The sequence below is a fragment of the Canis lupus genome, chromosome 1, assembly GCF_011100685.1.
Source record: "Canis lupus familiaris isolate Mischka breed German Shepherd chromosome 1, alternate assembly UU_Cfam_GSD_1.0, whole genome shotgun sequence".
NCBI lineage: Eukaryota > Metazoa > Chordata > Mammalia > Carnivora > Canidae > Canis > Canis lupus.
Window position 1 is genome coordinate 57,329,685 of NC_049222.1, and position 20,349 is coordinate 57,350,033.

The 20,349-nt window shown below is 41.0% G+C and overlaps 2 protein-coding genes across 14 annotated transcripts in view; one reads left to right on the forward strand and one right to left on the reverse strand.

The window, feature by feature from the left end:
- The window catches only part of WDR27 (WD repeat domain 27), a 216,172-nt gene extending 204,647 nt beyond the window's left edge, over positions 1 to 11,525 (reverse strand). For 6 of the 11 annotated variants that reach the window (XM_038526606.1, XM_038526604.1, XM_038526594.1 and 3 more), the window contains exon 1: positions 11,164 to 11,525. Coding sequence is in view for 2 of the 11 variants with exons in the window: in XM_038526587.1 (XP_038382515.1) it covers positions 3,101 to 3,109 (9 nt within the window). In the remaining 9 variants the exon portion in view is untranslated. Of the gene's footprint in view, positions 1 to 3,100; positions 3,165 to 11,163 lie in introns of those variants that run through there. The other 5 variants (XR_005353816.1, XR_005353815.1, XM_038526587.1 and 2 more) reach the window with 3 other exon arrangements.
- DSE (dermatan sulfate epimerase) overlaps positions 10,399 to 20,349 on the forward strand; it is an 81,128-nt gene continuing 71,177 nt past the window's right edge. Inside the window, exon 1 of one of the 3 annotated variants that reach the window (XM_038526611.1) lies at positions 10,399 to 10,541. The gene's annotated coding sequence lies outside the window, so the exon portion shown is untranslated. Of the gene's footprint in view, positions 10,542 to 11,141; positions 11,299 to 11,729; positions 11,846 to 20,349 lie in introns of those variants that run through there. The other 2 variants (XM_038526610.1, XM_038526609.1) reach the window with 2 other exon arrangements.

Below are 20,349 nucleotides of genomic sequence, written 5' to 3' on the forward strand. Positions count from 1 at the left end.
AACACCTCGTCTAAGTTTGCAGATGTGATGAGATCCTTCTTTCACAACTTCTTCTTCCCACAACTCCCATATTGGTTTTTTTGCCTTTTAAAACTGTATGTAGAAACATAAAAAATGGGATGATTACTAAGTCTTATGGACATCTTGATAAATTATCAGAGGCCTTGCTTGGATGGCTCTAAGCTCTCTGGGCCAGACCTGGCTGACCTTCCTCCTCACTGATGCCATTCAGCACTAGAGGCAAATAGAATGTCAGCTCCTCAAAGGGCTTGCCTTGATGGGACCAGACTGTCAACATGTGTTAAATGAAAGAGGATGTAGAAAAGTTTGGGCACCTGTTCAGACTCTATCTTTCATGTATTATGCCTCAAACATGTACTTGGAAGTCTGTAGCCACTGAGACTTGTTTATACTTCTGAGCAGTAGGACTACCAAACCAGGAACTGAAATCTAAAGTGAAAATTTTATAATTAGGGGCACTTCGGTGGCTCAGTGGTTGAGAATCTGCCTTTGGCTCAGGTTGTGATCCCGCATCCTGGAATCAAGTCCTGCATCAGGCTCCTCAGGAAGCCTGCTTCTCCCTCTGCCTATGTCTCTGCCTCTCTCTATGTGTCTCTCATGAACAACAATAAAAAAATCTTTAAAAGAAAAGAAAACTTGTGATCCCTGGGTGGCTCAGCAGTTGAGCATCTGCCTTTGACACAGGGCATGATCTCGGAGTCCCAGGATCGAGCCCCACGTCGGGCTCCCGCATGGAGCCTGCCTCTCCCTCTGCCTATGTCTCTGCCTCTCTCTGTGTGTGTCCCTCATAAATTAATAAATAAATAAAAATCTTTTAAAAAAAGAGAGAACTTTATAATGGTATAGAAAAGGAGAACACAATTCTGAAGGAGAAGGTATCATGAGAAATACTGCTTCCCTATACAACTCTGACACTTCAGCCACCCACTCAGGATATAGAATGTGGCACTTTTTGAATTGTCGATCCAGAATAATTGAGCCACCATTTGCTATCCCAATGGCAAAACAAAAATCACCTACAAAGATTGAGGCCAAAAATAATTTACATTCTCTCATTTATCCTTTATTACACCTATTCTACTTATTGGGAAAAGAAAGACATGGACATATTTAGCTTCAGTTTCTGGTAAAGCTGGCAAACAAGACTTGCTTACATATTTCTGAACTAAGAAAATATATAGTTCTAGTTCTGATAATGATTCTTGCAATAAAAACAAAATTTTATATTTAGAATAAATAGCATTTTAACAATTTCTTCACTGAACGTGAATAGCGTACTTTGCCCAGCTTCTTAGTAGTAAAATGTAATTTAAAAATAACCATTGTTATCACTGTTTGTGGATTTCAGTAGTCATTGTCAACCATCATGACCAAATTTAAATTAAACATATCTTTCTTCCTATTTACAATTATAGCTCAGCTACTATAGTCATATATCTCGTATCCTATAAGTAGTAAATACTGTTTTCATTTTAGTGGAGTTCAGAAGCTTCTTAGCTTTCAGAGAATGACATCGGATAGATCAGGGACATGCAAAAGTCAGCACTATTCTTTCACACTCAAAATAGAAACTGTAATACAGATCTTTGGTTTCTGTACCGTATATGTAACAGGTGATGTGGTTAAGTGGAAACAGCTGGGAGTTTTTCAGTTTATTACAAAGAATTCTATAATTTTTCCTTCAAGCATTTGTTAATCTCAGCTCATCTGTGGTTCTAAGTGTTGATGTAGCTTGCTTTACTCATAAAATGGTATCGTTGACTTGTGAAGCAAGATCGCTTAGGTTAAATTGCTAGACCATGGTCATTCTTAGTGTCATCCAATAAAAGCAAAATTCATATGGCAGCATTGTTTTCAAACAATTCCCCACCAGATTATAATGATGATGATGATGATGATAATGATGATGATGATTACATTGTAATAATAATAAACTTGCTTACAGAGAAGGAATATTATCCTGTATTTGCAAATGGAAAGAAGGTCACATCTTGACATGTATTCTAGCATTTCACTTATAATTTCAAATACTATTTTTAATAACTCTCAGGTTAAACCCCAGGTCTATTAAGGAGATTGTTTTGATTCATTAGTTACTTGTTCCTCTCTGATGAGTTTGAAGTTTTTAATAGTTGTGTTTTTAACTGTTTCATGTGCCTGGGAGAGAAAAGAAAAAATATCAAGGGGTTGTGTTTCCTACTCTTATGTGCTTATTCACTGGTCAGGCCTCTGGTGATTTGAGATATTTTTATATAACTCTTATATATTTGGGTAGAAGTGGCATTTTTATCCTAGAGTGACCTATATCCTAGTATTGAAAGAGATTTTGAAATTGTGTAAATCAGAACATACATTTTAATACTAAGAAATACCCATAGTTCCTTTATTTATATGGTTGAATGACCTTTTGGAGATTTACAAAATAATCATATTATGTTTATCTTTTAGAATTCTCCCTGGACTCTATAAGATTCTTTAAAAATGTATCATAAGCATCTGGTTACTACCCAAACCCTCAGTTAGTCTTACATAGTGGAAAGACACTGACCATCAAATAAATCTTTAATTCTTATGAAGAAAAACTAATGCTGTATCTAGCAAATGTACTCTTTTAAAAAAGAACTCTATTTAATGCACTACATTACCTGATTAATGTAAAGGGATTAACAAATGCATTTGTATCTGAAACTACAAAATAGAGCTATTCTATCACTTTCCTTTTGATGTACATTATCTAGATTATGTACATTATATTACATATATATATACACATACATATATAATCATATTAAAATCCATACTATTGGGTGCCTGGGTGGCTCAGTCAGTTAAGCATCTGCCTTTGGCTCAGGTTATGATCCCAGTGTCCTGGGAAGGAGCCTTGTTTCTCCCTCTCTCTCCACCCCTCCCTCTCCATTTATGTTCTCTCCCTCGCTTCCTCTCCCTCAAATACATAAATAAAAAATGTTTTAAAAACATGTCTAAAGTCCATACTGTTCTAGGACGGAAAGACTCTTAGTGGTCTACACCAGTGTTCCTCAGATTGGATTTACCTCCAGAGCTTTAAAACTTGGCTTACCATGAGCATCCTGGTAACAAATGGAAACCTCTGGCATTGGACCCCAGGCATCAAAGGTTTGAAAATATCCCAGGTAATTCAATGTGCAACCTAGTGTAACAAAAAGTGGCCTAAGCCACGGTGATCCTCAAATTTGTGCATATAAGAATCACCTTTAGAATTTATTACAACATAGATTCTTGGTCGTTACTCCCAGAGGATCTAATTCAATACATCTGGGCTTAGGTCTGAAGGGTTTCAAAATCCCAAATGATATGGACTGAACTGAAACCCTCCCCCCACCCCACACACACACACACCATTCGTATGTTAAAGATAGGACTTTTAGGAGGTAAAGTTACTTAAGGCCATAAGGGTCATAATCTCATCATAAACCCAAGTAGGACTGGTGGCTTTAGGAGAAGAAGGGAGAAAGATCCCTCACTTTCTACACATGCATGCAGCAAGGAAAGGCCATGTGAGGACATAGTGAGAAAACAGGAAGAGAGCTCCCCCAGAAACTAAATTTGCCAAGCACCTTGATCTTGGACTTTTGAGCCTCCCTCACTGTGAGAAATAAATTTCTGTTGTGTAAGATACACAGTGGTATGGTATTTTGTTGTGGCCGCCCAAGCTGAGTAATAGACCAAGTAATGCTGATGCTGGTGGTCCATAGACCGCATTCTGAGTACACTAGCTGAAGCCACATCCCCCAGGAATTCTGTTTCAATTTTAGGGTAGTGCAGGGCATCATTATTTTTTAATGTTTCCCGGGTGATGCTGATGTTTAACCTGGACTGAGAACCACGGACCAAGGCCAATTGCTTCAATTAATAGCTAAGGACACTGAAACTCAAGGAGGTTAAGTGGTTTGCTCTAGTTAACATGTATGCTATTGCTGAATTTTCCTGATTTTTAGGAATAGTAAAAAATTTCTTCTGGGGCCACACGCTGGTATGTGAAAGATTTAGTCCTAGAACCCAACATTCTCCATTTCCAAGATTGACCCATTCATTTCCCCTCAAAACATTTATTTGTTTAATTCAGGTAGATTCACTTTAAGTGGCTTTTTCATTGTAGTACAATCCCAAGAATGTTGTATTCTGTGTTCTATGTCTGCTCCATAATAGTTGCTATTTGTTGTGACATGTTTAATGATTAATCATAAAGTGAGATTTTATATATATATATACACACATTTATATGTATATATGTGCGTGCATGTGGCCAATCTTCACCCTGTAATAGTAACGTGCCCACTATGAGTAGAAACATTGCCACTAGCATTATTCTTCTTGTAAGTAGCAGGAAACATAGAAAATTGATTTATGCAATAAAAATGTAAAAATCTGTTAAAACTTTAGAATGTCTTAAAAAATCCCAGGTCTAATGAGAATAAATGACTCAGGAAGGTAAAAGCTTATTGAGGATTTCACCTCAAGGACAGGACCTTGCTTAGGTGGCAATTGCTAAGTATGTATTGAGGAGCATACTTTGCCCATATATCAGTGGAAAATTATATGTAGCATACATCATCGGGCTTAGCAATGCTAAATGAGGGTGCTATCAATTTACATTTTGAGTAGGTATTTGATTTCTTCCAAAAATAAAGCTTACTTTTCCTTATGTGTTGATAATTTGATAATTTTGTTAATGGAAAGAATGCAAGTTTACATTTTTAAATAAATTGTCACAGTTCATATAAAATATGAGAACCTGAAAAGGAGAAGTTATATTTTTTTGGCCAATGATGCAGCATGGAGAAGTGGGAAAAAGAACATGTAGGTAGGACCCAGAGGCCTGACTTCTTTTCCCATTTCTACCAGTAATTAGCAGCAGGAACTGGCAATCACCACCTATATTAACCTCAGTTTCTTTGGAAAATGAAAGGGTTAGGATATGATTATTCCAAGATTTCTTCTTTCTTCTTTTTTGCATAGATGATAAGTGCATCTAAGAAAGCTGTTTTGCTCTTAGACTGTAGTTGGGTTTTTAAATTTTGCTGTTCTAGCCTTTTTTTTTCTTTTTAGCATTTAAAAAAAAAAAAACAGTATTTTCCACTTGGCCATGAAGAGCAAAAATAGCCACCCCAAAATGGAATTATTTATAAAAACTATAAAATCTGGAAGATAGAAGAAACAATCTGTATTCTTTGGAGCTAAGTTACAAAAATGTATAGAAAACTGTCATTGGGTTACATACTTAGGTTTAACATCAGCAAACTGGCAATTATTCCTATCATCCAAAAGATCATCTGAAAGACACCATCAATCCAAAACCACCATGATTTTCCTTGCTTAATACAGTTAATCTCATTGGCAGAAGAAAAAGTCCTGAATGGCCTAGCTGTTAAATGTTTCATTGAAAATTATTATTTATAATACTTGGGCAGCAGAAATTTGAAGTGAAACATTAACTACTGAAACAACTTCACTAGTTCAGCCAAAACTAAAATCAAGTATTACTTCCCCAAAATGCGTATCCAGCAATAGTACTCAGAAATAAATATATTAGTGAACCAGTGTAAATGAAAAGCAACCTTCACAATATTGTACATAATCATTAGGCCAGTACAAACATGGTAAATTAACATATTATCTAAATCTAATGCTTCATTTGGTTCAAATGCCCATTTAGTAACACTTTTACAGAATGGCGGTTTTTGAACATTCTGTATATTGGAATCACAGGGCTTTAAACACCTCAGTCAGTATGCTTTGATTGGCATAGGATACAACCTGGCCATCAGAAGCTCTAAAAGCTCCCTGGATTGTTCTAATGCTATGGAGCATTGGTTCTAACTTTGGCTTAACACTGGAACCATCTGGTATCTTTAACAACATATGGGATGCCAAGGCTTCATCCTAGAAAGAATTAAATCAGAATTTCTAAGAGTGAGCCTGAGCATTGTTGTGTTTTAGGTACTCCCCCAGGTGATGCTAATATGGGGTTAGAATTACTACTACAGAATATTGCCAAAGCAACTCCTTATCCTCCTGAATATTTTAGCATAAAATTCCATAAGGTTTGGCTTCCAAACTAATACAAACCTGGCCTAATCTCAACTACTTTCAGCAGCATTGTGAGCAGGTAGAGTGCATGAAGACAGAAGTTGGGTTATTTCTTGGAATAACACACTATAATAGCACATGGACGTTGGACAATCAGATTCCGGGACCATGAACTAGTCCTAGGAATCTCTTTTTTTATGATTGTATTTATTTATTTGAGATAGAGAGCAAGAGAGAGAGAGAACACAAGCAGGGGACAGAGGGAGAGGGAGAAGCAGGCTTCCCACTGAGCAGGGAGCCCAACACGGGGCTTGATCCTAGAACCCCGGGATCATGACTTGAGCTGAAGGTAGACGCTTGACCAACTGAGCCACCCAGGCATCCCTGACCTCAGAATCTTCTTAAGGCAATTCTTTCTTAATTGTACTTTCCTGGAAGAAGCCAGACTTTGGTAAAAAGTGGAGAGGATTAAGAACTGTCCAAGCACCTGTTTATGAGGAATCACTAACTAAATCAAGCCTCAATGAACATCCATTTCTAAACTCCTCAGTGATGTTGACAGTTCTCAAAAGCCACATTTAAGAAAAATATTAATGTGAATATGCAATATGCTTAAACTACTTTTGGTTCTTTCCATGACTCAAAAGAATAAATAATATCAGTCATTCATGTTGCATATATCTATAATCATTTGCTTAATTTCGGAGAATAGTGCTGTAACTTGGTAGGTATATGGGACACCTTGGGTAGTTTATTTTACTTTTATTTATTTATTTATTTTTTTTTCAAGAGAGGGAAAGAGAGGGAAGGGGCAAAGGTAGAGGGAGAGAGAGAATCTTAAGCAGGCTCCCCTCTCAGCACTGAGCCAGACACAGGGCTCCATCTCACAATACTGAGATCATGATCTGAAGCTGAAATCAAGAGTCGAACGTTTAACCCATTGAGCCACCCAAGCACCCCCACCTTGGGTAGTTTAAAATAAATCAGTAAGTGATATAAAAATCATCTGTTTCAAAAATCAATTGAGAATAGAGAATAATTCACCTGAGGACTCTCAAACTGAAAGTGGGATTTTAGATATGAAGTTAGTACAGACCAAGTGATTTCAGGGAAAGAGCCTGGATCCAATACCAGAAAACATTAACCTTATGTTACGTTTATGTCATGTAGTCTGAGCCATTTATACCTTGGAAAATCCACTTCAACTATCTGAGCCTGTTTCCAGTCAAATGAACATAGTAATAATGCCGACATCAGTACCTGTGAGGATTAAATGAGACACATATGGAATTGCCTAGCATACTTGACCTGTTAGAAGATGGTGAGGCCAGGAAATATGTACCTGACGAAGAATTCTATAGAAGAGCCTTAAATTGTGAATGAGGATGGAGAGGTTAGAATTCAATTATGATTAATAATATAGGTAAATGTTTTGTTTTGTTTTGTTTTAATGATGAAAACTAGGTTCAGGAAGCTTGAGTCATCTGGAGATGAAGCAGTAGCAACAGAACAGTCTGGGCAATGGAGAGGGGCAGGTTGGCACTGGACAAGTCAGGGAGGCTGCGGGTCTGAGTCAGGGGGGTTGGAGAAGCCTGGGGTAGATGTCTGGCCAGGACTGGATGCTCAGAAATGGAAGGGAAACTGAAGACTACTACTAAGAACACTTCAAGTGCAACTGGGCTTAAGCAAACCAAGGTGATCATACCTCTTCAGTGACTCAAGGATGAATCTTTTAGGTGTAAGGTAAAGCAGTTTTACAAATAGACTAATTTGGCCTGAGGGAGAAAAAGAAAAAAAGTATTTCAAGAACTGAGACAGTTGTACAGTCATGGACCAGCTGGCTGGTTAGTAAAACCTAAAGGGCAAATTTGAGTTTAATGAATTAAACAAGAGAACAGAAACCATGCACTTTTAACAGCCCTATAAATGGGGTCCATTAGGCTAGAGCCAAGAATAAACTATAAGGACAACAATATATGGATAGTTTGTTTATATATTTTTTGTTTTGTTCAGACAAAAAGAACATAGAAGGGATGCTCCTATTTGACACAGACGACAAGCAGAACTCATTCCTTTTTTTCTTCCTTTATCACAAAAAAAAAAAATAACCCTTCAACTGAAAGCGTCCAATGAACTTTGTGTGAGAGCTAATTGCAAACTTAGGTGAAGAATTTGCAAGAAAATAAACTAGCTCTCTAAAGCTTAACTCCTCTGGTCTACAAAAGTTACATCTCAGCAAGGAGAGTTTGCAAATAAGAACTTTCATCTCAAATCAGCACAGAGAGAGGTGAACACTAAAAGACCAGAGGTGGACAAGTAAGTAGAGTTCCAATTTTCAAAAAAGCAGCAGCTAGACTCCGGAAAGCAAGACAAGGGACTTTTTACAGATCCTGAGCAAAATTAATAAACCTATTCTTACAGTAGTATCTGGGTACTTAGAAAAGGAAGAAATCCAGACGTTAACAAGAATTCTCTAAGTAGTCATTTCCTTTTTTTGACCATGTTGCTACACCAGTAGAACAAGGACATCTCATAGACACATTTGTTGTTTAAGCTGTATCTGGGAGGAAGAAGTGGCGTTTTCCTAATCCTTGGCCTGGGTATGGGTGGGTAATTTTTTCTAATATCCACAAAGATGCCAAGCACACATGCACTGTAGCTGCTGTTCTGGTACAAGAAAAGAAAATATGACTAAGTAACACGTGGGTCCTCCATTGATGAGAATATTCATCAATGGCGTGTTAATTCAGTGTCAGTTGGCAGTGGAAAGTGCCTGAGAATGAGGACTTGAATGATGACATGGCATACAGACCAAATTTGCAGAAGACATAAAATTGGGAGGTAGAATTACTCAATTAATTACATCAGTGTTATTCAACATGTCAAAGAGCTAAAAGAAGAAGCCTGACTTAGCACAATCAAACTTCATAGAATCACACGTTAAGGAATGAACACTAACTAGAATGAGTAGGCTGGGGAAGGTGTGTTGGAGAGCAACTGTAAAAAACCTTGACTACTTCAGAGTTTTAGGAGAATATAATCCGGAGTCATCAGGGTAATACTGCTGCCATAATAACTCATAGGATTTACTTGAGGAAATACACTAATTAGAACAAAGCCATTAAATATCTTTTTAATCTTTTTACCCTGTGTTCTTTGGATGAAACCTTGAATTTATTATTGGGGTCAGATTTTGAAAGGGACAGTGGCAAAGGAAACTGCCTTCCGAGAAGTTTTCAGAAAGGAATGAAGAGAAGCTTGATGGAGTTGGTAGGTACCCAGCCAAACTGAAGTACTCTTCTGTGGAATCAAGGTGCCAGATGCTTCCAGAGGTCAAAGTTGCTGATATTTGAGGCCTGTTGCACGGGGGGCCTTTGCAAGAGGTAGATGTTATCCAAAAGCAGATTCTAGATCAATTGAAGGCAAAACTGGGGATAAGGGGAGCAAATGACAATGGGTACTGTCACCTTTGAAGAGCTCTAAATCCTGGTTGCATATTATGATCACCTGGGAAGAGAGTTTTAAATGCTGAAGCTTGAGACTCTAGCCCTAGAGATTCTGATTTATCAGTCTGGTGTGGGGCCCTCATTAAAAAGTATTTTATCAAAGCCCTGCTGCTGACTTACTGTTCTAGGTTGGAAAGTCACTGGGCTAGATGACTACTTGTTGAGAAACTAAATAAATCAAACCAGATGCTTTTTCTAAGGTGTCTTCCAAATTCAAGAAGATCAAAGGAAATGAAGACTTCTGGATTGCCTTCTACAGCTAAGCACTTTCACAATTTACCCTCTCTAATAATTGAATTAATACATATAAATCCCTTAGCACAGTGTCTGGCCTGTAGTAACTCAAATATTAGCTATTTGTATTGTATAACCATGTATAACCATTCAATGGAGGTACTGTATCTCTACATTACAGATGATGGAACTAAGATCTGTAGTTGGTTTATCCTTATCAAAATAAGGATTCAAACCAGATTAAATCAGTTCTCAATTAGAGAGCCCATTCTCTCCTGCTCCACAGGTCACCTTTAAAACTTCTGGAAGTTTGGGGCACCTGAGTGACTCAGTAGTCATGATCCTGGGGTCCTGGGATCAAGTCCCACATCAGGCTCCTGTCAGGGAACCTGCTTCTCTCTCTGCCTCTCTCTCCGTGTCTCTCATGAATAAATAAATAGCATCTTAGAAAAAAAAAAAAATAACTTCTGGAAGTTTATGCAAATCAGTGGTTTACCTGAGTGAACATTTAAAAAATTTAATAAAACCACTTCCTCTTGAGCTGTTTGTAAGGAATCTCTCTTCAGAGGCATTTTTTTTTTTTTTTAAGAGAAGCCTAAAAGACCAAGAGTTTTTCCTAATGTGGCCTAATGTGGAAGGTCTTGAGAACCTGTGAGGACAGGGGAAACGGGTTGGAGGTGGCCCTTTAGAATTCCAGCAAAGCACTTTGAGGTAAACGAAGAAAAATACTGCTCTCTGGTAAAACATCTCCAGTTCTAAGGAATTGGATTAAACATCTGTCACTTTTGTACTTCTAGCTCTGGTAGGTTCGATTACACCCTAACACCGAGGTTGGAGGATGTGATGGCCTGGTCCTAGAGGACATCTCCCTGGAGTCAGGCTGGACCAAGCTGCCTGCAGGGGGGCTACTTTAAGACATGGGCCGGGGCAGCCGGGTGGCTCAGCGGTTTGGCGCCGCCTACAGCCCAGGGCGTGACCCTGGAGACCCGGGTTCGAGGCCCACTTGGAGCTCCCTGCATGGAGCTTGCATCTCCCTCTGCCTGTGTCTCTGCCTCTCTCTCTCTTTCTCTGTGTCTCTCGTGAATAAATAAATAGAAATCTTTTTTAAAAAATAAGAAATGGGAGGAAACTTCTCCAAAGGGGTTGTGACTACTAAGGTTGCAAATCCTCCACCTGAAAACCTCTGAGGATCCGAGGTCCGTCTCCTCTCCCTCCTCCTGCCTCACCCTCCACCCCCCCGCCCCCCGCCCGCAAGGGGCCTAGGAGACACGGTGGAGGAAATTTCCTCTCGAAGGCCGCGTCCATCAAATGCTCGGTCCGGGACCCCCTTTACCTTGGATGGTTAAAATCCGTGGAGTTGGCTTTTGGGTTTAGCGATCCCGTCAGCGCAGTGGAAGGGAGGGCAGCTTCCAAGGCGGTGATGTCCTCCCTTCTCCCTCAGAGTAGAACACGCGGGAGCAGAGGAGGGGTGAGTACGGCGGGGAGGGCGAGGGCCGCGCGGCTTTCCTCCCCCGGGGCCTCCCGACCTCCGTCGCTTCACAGTCGACCCCGAAGCCTGTGGGGTCGCTCGGAAGCTGAAGCAACTTGGGGCGCGAGAGGCCTGGCGAGGCAGGGGTGCGAGGGGCGGGGGGCGCGCCCCAGCGGAGGGGGGAGGTCGCGGTCCCGCCGCGGGGGGGTCCCCGCTTCCCCCTCCTCCTCCCCCCCCCCCCGGTGACGTTGCGGTTTCCGCCGCGGCCCGCCCCTCCGCCCCCTCCGCCCCCTCCGCCCCCTCCGCCCCTCCGCGCCCTCCGCCCCACACTCACCCGCCCGCCCGGCTCGCAGCAGCGCCGCCCGAGGCTGCAGCGGCGCATCCCGAGGCGCGGCGGGCGCCCTGAGGCCTCGGCTCCGAGGGCGCCGCGGGCTGAGGCGGGGGCAGGGGAGGCCCGGGCGCCCTGGACCGAGGCGGCCGCGACCGAGGGGGCCCCGGAGCCCGCGCCCAGGCCGGGGAGGCGAGGACCAAGCCGCGGCGGGGAGCGGTAAGCCGGGGGGCGCGCGGCGCAGCTCTCTTCCGGGGTCGCGGGCGGGTCGCGGGGCGCCGGCGGGAGGCGGAGAGCCACGTCCCGGGGCGCGCGGGGCGCGGGGCGTGCGGGGCCTCCTCCCGCCCCGGGAGCTGGGGCTCCCGCCGCCCGCGCACCCGCCGGGCGACCGAGCCCCCCCGCCCCGCCGCGCCCCGCCGCCCGCCGCCCCGGGGGCCGCCCGCACCGAGGCTGGGGCGAAGCTCCGGGCCGGCCCTCCCGGTGGCGCTGGGCGCTGGACTCCCGGGCTGGGAAGCCCCGTCCGCGGCGCGCGCCGGGGCCCGACGTGTCGAGCTGCGGTGGCGACCCGGGCCCCGTCGCTCCTCTGAGGCAGCGGCAGCCCCCGTGAGGCCGGCTGCCGTCGAAGGCTGACCGCGGCCCCGCGGCCCGGGGCGGGAGGGGAGCCTCGCCTGCCGGCGGTTCCTTGGCTCAGGAAAGGACACTGAGGTTCTAGGCTTCTTCGTGTCAACTTCTTTAAAAAAAAAAAAAATTATTTGTTTATTTGTTTATTTATTTATTTTTGTCTTTTCGTTAGTCCTGGTTTTCGTTACTGATACACTAAATTTGAGAGTGGACGTTCTCGTTGCAAAACAGTTCCACACACACACACACACACACACACACACTTTCTTCACAGAATTGAATCTTTCAGGAATTCGCTTTTCTTCAGCTCTGAAACGATTTCTCCATGAATGACAACTTCCGAAATGATGTGTGTGTGTGTGTGAGAGAGAGAGAGAGAGAGAGAGAGAGAGCGCCACGTTTGGTGGGCTGTTCAGACGCTACTGCCACAACGGGGAGGGGAAGGGGGTCACAAAAATGTCATGATTACGGGGGTCTTTGTCTATCATGTGTTTTTTTTTTTTTAAGGTCACCATACAGGCACAAGTCGTGTTATGAAGTGTGTAAATTAGATGTATTTTAGTAAAAAACAGAGAAAAGACGGGGTTTCATGCCTCCGTCCTCTAGGGACCCCCCCCCTCAGCAAAAAAGTGCAATACCGGGATGCTGGTATTCGGGGAGACAGACAAGGGTGTATAAGAAACTGCCCTGGTGCTCCTGGAGTTGCTTTGAAGAAGCCCCTGAGACTTTGGGCCTGGGAAGTGTCATTTCCCATTGATTGGTATATCATGTCCGTAGGACTTTCATCAATTCTTCGTTAATAAAGACACTTTCCTGCAAAGTGCATTTTTACATTCAGGTTAATAAGTATTGATAGTGGGCAGCCCCGGTGGCTCAGTGGTTTAGTGCCTGCCTTCAGCCCAGGGCATGATCCTGGAGACCCGGTACCGAGTCCCCCCCCATCGGGCTCCCTACATGGAGCCTGCTTCTCCCTCTGCCTGGTGTCTCTGCCTCTCTGTGTCTCTCATGAATAAATAATCGTTTTTAAAAAAAATAAGTATTGATAGTACAGTCACCAAGTAAAAGGGAGTTCTCAAAAAGAAAGCATTTGGACAAAAAGGAAAATTTGCAGCAGCACACACAGTATAGGCCTTTGCCACCATGGGGGTTATTAGGATCTTGCTGCTTCTGCTGGGTAAAAGCTGTTGAGGTTAGGGGCTAGTGTGGAAGACACCGGTAGCGAGTCAACCAGTTTGGTCACATCAGGTCAGGACTATTGTAGTGACTAACATTTGTGTGAGCATCAACTTTAGTATTTATAAAATTAGTCCACAGATAAGCTAATACGGGTGTTCAGTGAGATTTGTGGTCTGGCTGGTCCAGTGATCTTGCAGTGCTGCCTTGAGAGGACCTGGTGGTCATCCATAAGGTTCTTAACTTCACAGGTGTTGCCCTACCTTCCTCAGGGCTTCTTTTTAAAGATTAATCTCTGAAAACGTGTTTTATAAACACAGGTGAAAATGCATTCTGCAAGTACATAGTACTTATGTGTATCTTCATATGCTTTATGGTAGATTATTTTGGTATTTATTTCTACTGCCGTGGATCACACTGTGTGAAAGAAACTATGTTATTCCCATTCAGTATTATGATTGCAGCAAATGATTGGAGAGGAAAAAAGGACAAAATATTTAAATTTAGGTTTCAATATGTCAGTAATCTAAGTTTTCAAATGGGTAAAGAAGTGGTAAAAAGACTAGCATTTTGTCATTCCAGTGGATATGAAGTATTATTTAACTATTAGCATGTTTGAGTCTAAAATGTAGTAAGTATTCTTACTGTTTTTTTTTTCAGCACTCCCCCTGCCCAAGAAAAAAAGAGAAATAGTGTTATTTTCCTGGGATGTGTTTGTGACAGGACTTGGAGCAGGGGAAGAGCCTGTGGTAGAACTTCATCATCATAGTGAATATTAGTATTTCATTTACTGAGAGGGCTGGACCTCACTATTCTGAAGGAGTGGGTAAGGGTACTCAGTGAGGTTCGATGGGCAACAGCCTTCTGAAATAATCTGTCCAAGCAGAGGACAGGACAATTGTTACTGGATGCCTGAGGGTTTCCTCATCTTGGAATTATACTATCTTCCTCTATTTGGGGGTCACCCAATTACCAACAGATGTTTGGATGACACAATAAAATTCTCTAAACCTAGAATCAGTGCCCAACTTGGGAATTAGGCAAGTGTATAAGACCAGACTACCAAAAAGAAAAATTGTTTTCCCATGCAATTCATTTGGTGAGTTAGTGGCACAATAGGAACTAGAGATGAAAATCCCAGACTCCTGAGGCACTGATCCATGCGTCCATTTGGTGACGGTGATAATTAGAAATGGATGAATTTCAAAAAGTCTTGCCAACTCTAAGGCCCAATTTTAATAAGAAATCCCCTTTAAAAAATTAAATTCTGCATTAAGTGTATACTGTTTTTAATTGAAATAATTGTTTTTTTTTTAATTTTGTTTACTCATGAGAGACACACAGAGAGAGGCAGAGACATAGGCAGAGGGAGAAGCAGGCTCCCCATGGGAAGCCCAATGCAGGACTTGATCCCAGGACCCTGGGATCACGACCTGAGCCAAAGGCAGATGTTCAACTGCTGAACCACCCAGGTGCCCCTTGAAATAATTTTTCTTTAAAGAAAATCTTTCTGTTAAGGAATAAACTTAGTCCTACGCTCTGACCCATCTACGCTTAGTGTTTCACAACTTCTATGCACATATGGAAGAGTGATTAGGTTAGTTGTTGGTGGAAAAGTGTTACAGAAAAGATTTAAACTAGTGGAAAGTATTATGGATGGGGTAAATAGGGGCCATTACGATTAATAAACCTTGCTTACAAATTCATGTGTTTAGACAATTAAAGGTAAGGGGAAAGTCCCTGATAGATCATATGGCTACATGAATACTTGCATTTTGAAATTGCCTAGTACTTTTAAATTTTTTCCAAATCTAATATTTGTATATCTTAGCATATTTCAGTGGAAGTGGAGAATGCTATAGAGCAGGTATCTTATCCTCATTTTAGGGGTGCAGAAATGGAAATACCATGAAGGTATTGACTTGTCTGTCATTTTACAAATAATTAGCAGCCTGCCTTAAATCAAGATGAACCCACACTGCACATTTATTTCTACTTTTCTCCTTCACAACTCCAAGTTCATGTTATTGAAGACTCTTACATTTCATTTTCCTACAGATGTAGTTTATGATGCCTTTTACTACTCACTGCTGTCCAGGGGCTGTCAGCTCTGTCAAATACTTACGTGCTTCCCAGACTTCTGTAAACTGGCCGTATAGAAGAACCCCTTCCTGCAGTTCCCTCTGCTTCCACTCTGGGCCTTGTAAGGATTCCATTGTGGGGGGCCTCTTCTAATTTCATGAATTCCTGCAGAGCCCTAGGCTCATCACTCAGTTCTTCATTAGCTGCCTTCAGGTCTTTGGGTGCTTCACCAATTGTGTGGCTTGCTTCTGCCTATCCAGGCAAGCTCCAGCCTGTTGAGGGTGTGGAATCCAGATCCTCTTTTAGATGCCCAGAAGAGTATAAACCTGCAGGAGGCAGAGTGAGTGTTCTCAGAGCCTGTTGGAGATCACAAAGAAGGAAAAGGAATGATTTTAATTTGGCAAGAGAAGAAAAGACAGTTGAGGCCATCTGTTTATTTCTCGAATAGAGTAGTTTGTTCAGTCCTTAATTCAGAATAACACTGTGAATTTTAATGTGTGTTAAGATTACCACTGGATTTCCTTCTAGTTATTTCAACTCCCTTGGGATATTCCATAAGCATGAACTTGGTAAGTGTTGTCATCAAATGTTAGTAAACAATTCCTGAAAGAACAGAATTTGCCTCTTTGTAGAGGCTATAAACATACTGATAATAAGCATAGTTTGTTTTGACATTTTATATTTGGTAATGGTTATAGCCATTGGATTAGTATGGTCCTGGTTTTAAAAATAGGACAGAAGACATATATGCAGGTAACTCTCAATTACATGTATATGGCATATCCATTGTAGGTTGTGTCCATTTGCTTTGTCCTAGGAAGGGTCAGAGAGAGTTTGTAACCGAATGTGTATGTCTGCATGCCTAAAGATTTTTTCTATTACTTAAGGAATTAATATTGCCTCTCCTCCCCAGTTAATGTGAAAAAAAATAGGTAATCATAGCAAAATTCCCTGTGTGCGTTTAAATTAGTATACTTTGCTCTTCTAGTAGAAATTGAATAGGTCCACAATCAGTTAAAGAGCTGTCAGTGAAATTTTTCCATTTGAAATACTCATTGCATACACAGATGCCTTAGAGTTGTAAATTTGTATTTGTTGATTAAATCAAGGCTTCTGCATTTTTCTCGCGTGTAACAAACTTAGCTACTAAGCAATGGGCACTTAATGCATGCAGATGTTACACCACAACAAAGTTGAATCAGCATTTCATAACTCCTAAAAGGAATTTGTAAAGGAAATGGGCTAGCAAACTTGTGAGTCTATAATATTTTTATTGATGAAGTACACAGGTCATATACTGGCTTTACTGTTGGAGTCTAATGGCTATTGCAAGAAAAATGGGGATATTTGTTAGCAATTCATGAAATAGGAAGTAACAATGTTAGATTGGTTTTATAAATTTTAGTGTATAAGGTAGTAATCTGCAGATTATGTTGTGATTCCAGCAGGGATTACTCATTTGCAGACGTAATAGACTACAGATTGACACTTCCCAATAGAATACTCCCTTAGATTGAAGTACCGAAAGGGTTATTGCATTGCTGAAGTTAGTTTGCATCCAGAAAGTTGCGTCAGTGACAAGAATCTCAAGAATCGCATGATAAAAATCACTAAGTAGTTTAAAAGTGTTCTATGCCAAGGTACTCTCAACACCCTGACACACTGGGTAAAGCGGTAGTGAAGGTGGCCTGGCTGCAGGACAGTAACTGGTTACCTTTTTTACAACTCTGACTGTAACTCTTTCTTCCTGAAGCAGCACTGCTTTTGTTATTTGAGTCTACTGAGGATAGACTATTGTAAGTCATGGATTTCTAGAATTCCATAAATTCTGGTGAAGAACTCTTCTTGGGGCCTTTGCTGTTTAATGATATCATCCTAGGAGGTACATATGGGGCCAGACCCACCAACCCTGTGGATAATCAGGCTTGGGCCAGCTGCATTTTGGAATCACCTGCAGTGTTTACACTTCTCCCTTGGGGGGAATGGGCCTGGCAGGAAGGAAAAAGTAGCCTGAAAGGGAATGTTGAACAGCTGTTTTCCATCTTCCCTGAAGAAAAAGAAGAGGAAATCGACTTACAGCGAGCATCAAGAGGGATTTATGCTAAATACAGGGAAGTTTTTCTGAATGTTTTAACCTTTAGAATGGCTTTCTGAAGGAGTCCTTGGAGTTCTTCTGTGTTTAGAAAGGTTTAAGTGAGGCTGTCCTGGAGGGATGTCTTGTCAGGTTCTAATTTTATGACATTGGCTCATCAGGATATGAAAATCTTAGGAATTAAAAAGGATTTAATTATATGAACATAGAAGAAATGGTCAGTTTTAGTGTTTGAAACTCAAGTTGCCTTTATGGTTTCTTCTTAGCATTTTTGTTATTAGAGCAAAGTATTTGCTCACTGGTAAATATTGATCATGTGTAAGAGTCCTTTAAACTTTAATTCAGGTGTGCATTATAATATCTGAAAATTCCTTTTCTCTATACTTACTCTGTTTTCTCTCCCCGAACAGGTCGCTTTTCTCTACATTTCTTTTTTTTATTCTAGAAAATCTTAAAAAAAGGTTTTGGCACCAGACTATAGTATTCCATTTGGGCTTTTCAGTAATACCTTTTATGTTTTTTCTGCTCCATTTTTTATAGTATAACTAGACTGGCAGTAGTGGCCACAGGAACATATGGGGCATTCATCAGTTATGTGGTCAAAATACAGAGGTTGCCTATGTCAGAAGGAGTCTGGAAACTTCTCTCATTTACCAAACTTCTTATAGCAGTATTTATGATTAAAAATTAATAATGGTATTTATAAAACCAGAATGTGAACTTTGTTTCACTTTTGTTTGGGAAGATAGACTCTCCAAGAGAATTGATTCTGTGGTTTTAGGACAATGGTTCTGATTTTTGGTTTTTGGTTTTGGTGTTTTGTTTTGTTTTTTCAGTATTAACATTAAACTACTTGAGGTGTAATTATCTTAAAAGCAAGTTCATTTTGATATAACAAAGTGTTGGGAAAAGCACTCCCAGCCAATGTCAGTGGGCAAGAAGTAGAGCCCAGAAAAGTCAATGTCTTAGGCAATTGGAATAAGTATCTCAACTTAGTTTTACAGTCCATGGTTTTAAAGCAGCTTTGAAATGTTTTCACAATTACCTCTCAGAGGAAGCTGATTCTTGGAGGCACTGAAAAACCTGCAGAGTTATCTTAGGTAAGATAATTTTTGCTGACTCCTTTGATGATCAGCTTAATTTCTTCTTAACCTCCTTTATCTTTAAGTCTTCACAAGTTAGAGCCTATCGATCGGTTCTATTGATAACCCAGTAGAAATAGAAAGCAAAATAAGAATCAATCTGTTGGGGTAGCTAGCCGGCTCAGTTGGAAGAGCAAGTGGCTCTTAATCTTGGGGTATTGAGATTGAGCCCCAAATTGGGTATAGAGATTACTTAGATAAATGAACATTTAAAAATGTTAAGCTCCACTGTTTCTCCTAAGGAAACCAGCATTGTTCAGATTGGATTCATCACACATTAACCATATGTTATCTTAAGGTTCTAAAGTCCTCACCATTAAAATTTTGAGACTTAACTGTGACTTGCATAGAATTATTCCATGTTAAATTCAAATTAATAAATAGTATTTTGAAAATATGCCCTAGGAACTTGGGAACTTTACAAATTCAATTTCACTTCTACTTATTGGATTTCGTCTTACAAGTTTTAGGTTAAGTTGGACCACATTCAGTATCTCTTTCTTGGGGAAGAAGCACGTGTAGTATTTATCTACTCAGTTGCCATAAAATGATAAATTCTGTGTCTAAAGAAGTTGAATTGAGCTAGCAGTGTTAGGGCGGTTACATAATAGATCCTTCTTTGTGTGCTTACACCTTTTTTTCTTGGTGAAGCCACTGAAGTTTGGTTCAGTGATTGCAAGTTTTAGAAAAGATAAATCTGTATTCCTTGGGAATGAATGCTTTGATATTTAACTTTTTCCAATGTACTTTTGAACCTGGAGAGTTAGATGAAAGAACATTATACTTGAGCGATAAAAATACTGAAAGGATTTAGTCATTCAGCAAGTATTTGCCAGGTACTTCTGTGTTTGAAGAGACGTCTGTGTGGAGGCGAAGAAGGGAAGCATACAAAATAAATATGACATGGTTTCCAACCTTGGGGAGCTATAAAATCTGGTTGGTGAAGGATAACCAAGTATGAAACTTTATGAGAACAACTAAATGCTGACCAGAGCTGAATGCATGCAGTAGAAAATTGCAGGAAAGAGGAGATCCATAGGATTACCCAGGCAGATAATACCCCCAGCTAGGAGAGGACTTTGGGTCTCAGAGGACTTTATGCCAGAAAGGGGAAGGGAAAAAACACATCACAAGCAGGGCAGCTGAGCCAAGGCACAGGAAGCAGCGAAATAGAGTGGCTGCCAGATTGAGGAGAACTTGGGCAAATCGTGGGAATTCACTTCTCTCCTGTATCATTCTCTTTTCTTTCTTCCTTCACTCTGCATCAGTTCTTTCCGGGCTCTCCACAAGTATTTCCTGAAGGTGTCTGATTGCTTGTAATCAGCGTGCATATCGGTATAGGAAAGAGAAGACCCCTGCCTTACAGCAGCTTCTACCCCAGTGGGTCAGATTCACCTCAGATCCCTTTGGGATCCAGAGAGGACTGAAACAGTTAACTATGAGAAAGGAAGTATACCTTCACTAGTACTAAATGTGTACTTTAGTAAACACATAATGAAGCTAGCAACATTCTTCTTTTTTTTTTTTTTTTTTTTAAGATTTTGAGAGAGGCAGAGACATAGGCAGATGGAAAAGCAGGCTCCCAATAGAGAACCTAATGTAGGACTCCATCC